General features: G+C 34.5%; 1 protein-coding gene across 3 annotated transcripts; it reads left to right on the top strand.

Moving 5' to 3' along the window:
• Window positions 1–230: 230 nt before the first annotated feature.
• On the top strand, window positions 231–3,986 carry LOC111903468 (uncharacterized). Of its 3 annotated transcripts, none has more exons than XM_023899233.3 (6): window positions 231–380; window positions 489–613; window positions 1,642–2,145; window positions 2,290–2,421; window positions 2,504–3,108; window positions 3,283–3,986. In XM_023899233.3, the coding sequence occupies exons 2-6, from the start codon at window positions 511–513 to the stop codon at window positions 3,913–3,915; spliced, it is 1,977 nt and encodes a 658-aa protein (XP_023755001.2). In that variant the 5' UTR covers window positions 231–380; window positions 489–510; the 3' UTR covers window positions 3,916–3,986. The 3 variants fall into 3 exon arrangements, with proteins under 3 accessions (XP_023755001.2, XP_052622874.1, XP_052622879.1); XM_052766914.1 differs by having other exon boundaries at window positions 2,308–2,421; XM_052766919.1 differs by having other exon boundaries at window positions 1,918–2,145.
• The last annotated feature ends 379 nt before the right edge of the window (window positions 3,987–4,365 follow it).

A 4,365-nucleotide genomic window follows, 5' to 3' on the forward strand; every position in this document is an offset into this window, starting at 1 on the left:
CTGATGTCATAAGCAGATAATACAAACTGAGTAACGTTCACATGTCTTGTCGGTTAGCAAGGAAAGTAAACGAACACGAAAGTCAATTGCTGAATGTGAAGACTATCTAAAAAAGTTTAATTATTCAAGTTTTAAATTATATTAAAGAGGATATAACGAAACGTTGACAGTTCATTTATGTTTTCCCACTAGCTTGACAGCTTTCTAATTATATACCTAACATTATACCTCTATTTCAGATCTATTGAGATGGGTTCTATTTTTTATAAGCGTTGACTATGAGTTACAGACAAAGTCCATCAAGATCTGCATATATAAATCCATGTCTTCAACTCCTCATTCCTACTGTGCATTAATTCAGAGACATTCATCAGGAAGCTGTAAGTGCAAATTTCTCTTAATTATGATTTGAATTAGTTTCAACCACACCAAGTGCTATCTTTATGGTTTCCATGTTGGCTTCTAATTACTAATATGTGATTATACAGGTGAAGTAATTAAGAATTTCCAATGAATCCCACAAGCACAACGGCCATAGGTGTTGCAACATCACGACCACAACCAACAAGAACAAAAACAATAATTCGGAACCTACCTATTCGAGATTTACTTGGTAAACTTTTATATTGAGCATGATGCCATTGTGTGTTTACTTATCATGTTAATCATTTGAATACTGCTACACATTGATTGAGAGCAACAAAAATAGCAGGGTTTTTGTATGAGGCCATTTCTTCATGGAAAATACTAAAATGAAAAAACTCATTATATCCCCATAAGAGATGATTTTTTTTTGAATATTTATGTGTTGCTTTTATGTCGTCTCTTTATACTTGGTTTAAATCCTATGAGAACCACCATATTCATCGAAAAGGCTCACGGCATGAACTTGTAAATTTATAAGTGTAATGAAAAAGCTTTTGTTTAAATTAAAATTTTCTAAAATAACTTTTTCAATTTTTAAAGATTTTTTGTTTTGAAAAACTTCTTTTAAACAATAACAACGTTACCCCATAATCTCATACAAATCCGTTGAAGACCAAGATGGGTGCCTCCACTGCACTCACTAAGAGGGTGTTTGGAGAAATTAACTTATAGATTATTAGCTTATAGCAGTGTGAGAAAATAGTTTTTGCAAAAATGTTTAGATTAGAAATAAGCTATAAGCTATACAAGGGGGGGGGGGGGGGGGGGGGGGGGGGGTGGGAAGGTTTTTAAAATAGCTTTTTTAATGTTTCCTATCCAAACATTTAAACTTAGCTTATAACGGTGGGGATAACTGTAGGACGGACGCAGGAATACATCATTGGTGTTGCCGACAAAAAATCGAAAAATTTTCCACTGCGGACAAAAAAGTAAGGGGTTACCGGTGCCACACCGGGAACCCCTTAAAACCGTCCCTGGATAACTGATATGCAATAAGCTATAAGCTCTCTCTTTTTTCCCTATCCAAACACCCTCTAACTCTTGATGACAAACACCCTTTATTAGTTTGGACCTCACAAGGCCGAAGATCGTAGAAATGATGTTTTTTTGGAGATTTCACACAAAACCTAAATACAATGGGCTTAGTGTTCATGTGCTTGAAAAAAGATGACTAATTGTCCACTCTTAATCAACCTCTCTTTTGTTACTTAATAGGAAATAGAGCGCAGTACCTCAGCATTTGCGTTCCTCTCTATAATGCATCAATCAAAGGTGATTGGGAAGCTGCTCAAGCCATCCTTGATAAACACCAAGATCTAGATTTGGTAGGATATGCTATAAGTGAAAACTATGATACTGCACTTCACATTGCAGCATCTGCCAAAAGCAGCAAATTAATAGAAAATTTTGTAGAAAATCTAGTGGACAAGATGACAAAGGAACAGTTAGAACTCAAGAATGATAATGACAATACTGCATTTTGTTTAGCAGCAGCCGGTGGAAATGTCAAAACCGTTATGACTATGTTGGAAAAGAACGGGAACCTTGGGGATATCACTGGCAGTAATGGAATGATGCCACTCTATATGGCATCATTATTTGGAAAACATGAAATGGTGAATTATCTTTATAAAAACTCTAGGGAGATGCATGGAGATAGTTGGACAAATAAGAATCGCAGTTGGGTTCTACAGAAATGTGTGGAAGCTGATCAATATGGTATGTAGTTGTTGCTCCTTTCTTGTTGTTCTATAAGAACCTCGGTGTTTCATGTGCTTCTGTTCAAAAAAAAGTTTGATGATATTTGTTGCGTTTGATGTAATACTTTCCCTGATTAAATGTTAAAACAAATTAATTATGTAGATATTGCATTGAAAATAGTGTCCCGATGGCCATTGCTTGCAAAAAGTGGGATTTTACTTGGAGTTTTGGCTCGAAAACCTGATGCATTTAGGGGGATAAAACCGCATTTTATCTGGAGAATCATATGTCCAAGTGAATATCTATACTCTTATATTTTTCTTATCAACTCATTTTTATCAACCTATTTGATTTCATTTTTGGTTATGGTTTTCAGTTTTGGCGTTGATTCATGTGAAGGTTGGGCCTTCAGAAAAAGAAACCGATGCCATGGAATTACTAAAAATTATTTGGTCAGAAATTGTGAAATTATCCAAGGATGAAATCAATAGTATTATCAGAGGGCCAGCTGACCAACCAACAAATAGTGGAACTGAAAAGGAAGATGTCGAGCAACTACTTGGGTCCATTTTGGAAAATGTTGCGAAGATGCCCAATAGAATTCATAACCTATGGAGTAGAAAGCCAGTCGATCATGAAGCAAAAAGTGTAAATCAAAAGTTTTCTTCCCGCGTACTATTTGTGGCTGCAGAGATGGGAAACACTGAATTTCTAGTGGAGCTCATTCGCCAATATCCAGATTTAATATGGAAGAAAAATGATAATGAACAAACTATATTTCATGTTGCTATATCACATCGTCATGAGGGTATCTACAATCTTCTACATGAGATTGGCTCGATGAAAGATATGATAACACCTCTGAAGGACCTGAAAGGAAATAATATGTTACATTTAGTTGGGAAGTGTGCAAAGAAAAAGAGACTTCAAGTAATTTCAGGGGTTGCTCTACAAATGCAACGAGAGTTGTTGTGGTTCAAGGTACTTATTTCTCTCTAAGACATTAGCTCTTTCTTTACATCTATGTAAGTAGAAGTTATTACTTAAGTTGCTTCTACTCTATCATCCAAGAATAGATAAAATTGTTTTAAAATAGAAAGTTTCAAAGTGGACAAACCAAACAAAAGTGATTTAACCTTTCTTTTGTGTACGTAGGAAGTAGAAGGTATGATTCCTCCTTCTTATAGAGAAAGGAAGAACAATGATGGTTTAACACCGCATGAACTGTTCAGCAAGGAGCACAAAGAGCTACTCGCTTCAGGTGAAAAGTGGATGAAAGAGACAGCTAGTCAAAGTATGGTGGTGGCAGCTCTTATAGCTACCATTGTTTTTGCAGCAGCATTTACTGTTCCTGGTGGTTATAATCAAACTAATGGTGTTCCTATGTTCTTTCAAAAAAGATCTTTCATAGTATTTGTCATATCGGATGCCATTTCTTTGACATTCTCGTCCGTTTCACTCCTAATATTTTTATCTATCCTCACATCTCGATATGCTGAAGATGATTTCTTGGAATTATTACCGAAAAGGTTGATGAGAGGCCTAACAACACTATTCTTTTCTATCGCAGCCATGATGGTCGCTTTTAGTGTTAGTTTTTTCGTCCTTTATCAAAACAACTTGATATGGATACCTATTGTTATCAGTGCAATTGCTTCCGTACCGGTCTTTTTATATGCTAGACTTCAGTATGATCTTCTGGGGGATGTTTATAACTCCACATATACTTCTAAGAATCTCTTCAAGCCAGAAAAGCTAAAGATTTACTATCAAAATCCAAAGCACTAATACCTTGTCGATCGGGTAATTGTAATATTCATTTCAAGATGTACGATTGCTATGTCTTAGTTTGTATTGGTTGAGAGTTTATATATATATATATATATATATATATATATATATATATATATATATATATATATATATATATATATATATATATATATATATATATATATATATATATATATATATATATGATATGTGGATGATTAATATTTTTATTGCCAATTGTTATGGATTAGAATTTGCTAGCATCTAATCTTCAAATTTAATTTACTAAAGACATAAGCACCATTCAACTCATCTAACAAGTCATTTGTTCGTTGAATGGGGAATTGATAGCAAACTGTAATGTTATTCATAACTCGATTATCCATGCACATGTGTCAATTACCATCATTTTTCAGAGTAAGTAGGGTTGGTACGACACACATACTAAGTCCCTCAAGAATATGA

This window comes from Lactuca sativa, chromosome 1 (assembly GCF_002870075.4).
Source record: "Lactuca sativa cultivar Salinas chromosome 1, Lsat_Salinas_v11, whole genome shotgun sequence".
NCBI classification, from domain to species: domain Eukaryota; kingdom Viridiplantae; phylum Streptophyta; class Magnoliopsida; order Asterales; family Asteraceae; genus Lactuca; species Lactuca sativa.

Excerpts from the sequence above, each read along its gene's own strand:
- LOC111903468 (XM_023899233.3), top strand. The coding sequence starts at position 511 with ATGAATCCCACAAGCACAACGGCCATAGGTGTTGCAACATCACGACCA. Across the intron at positions 2,146-2,289 it reads TGTGGAAGCTGATCAATATG|ATATTGCATTGAAAATAGTG; the intron begins GTATGTAGTTGT and ends TTAATTATGTAG. Across the intron at positions 3,109-3,282 it reads GAGAGTTGTTGTGGTTCAAG|GAAGTAGAAGGTATGATTCC; the intron begins GTACTTATTTCT and ends TTGTGTACGTAG.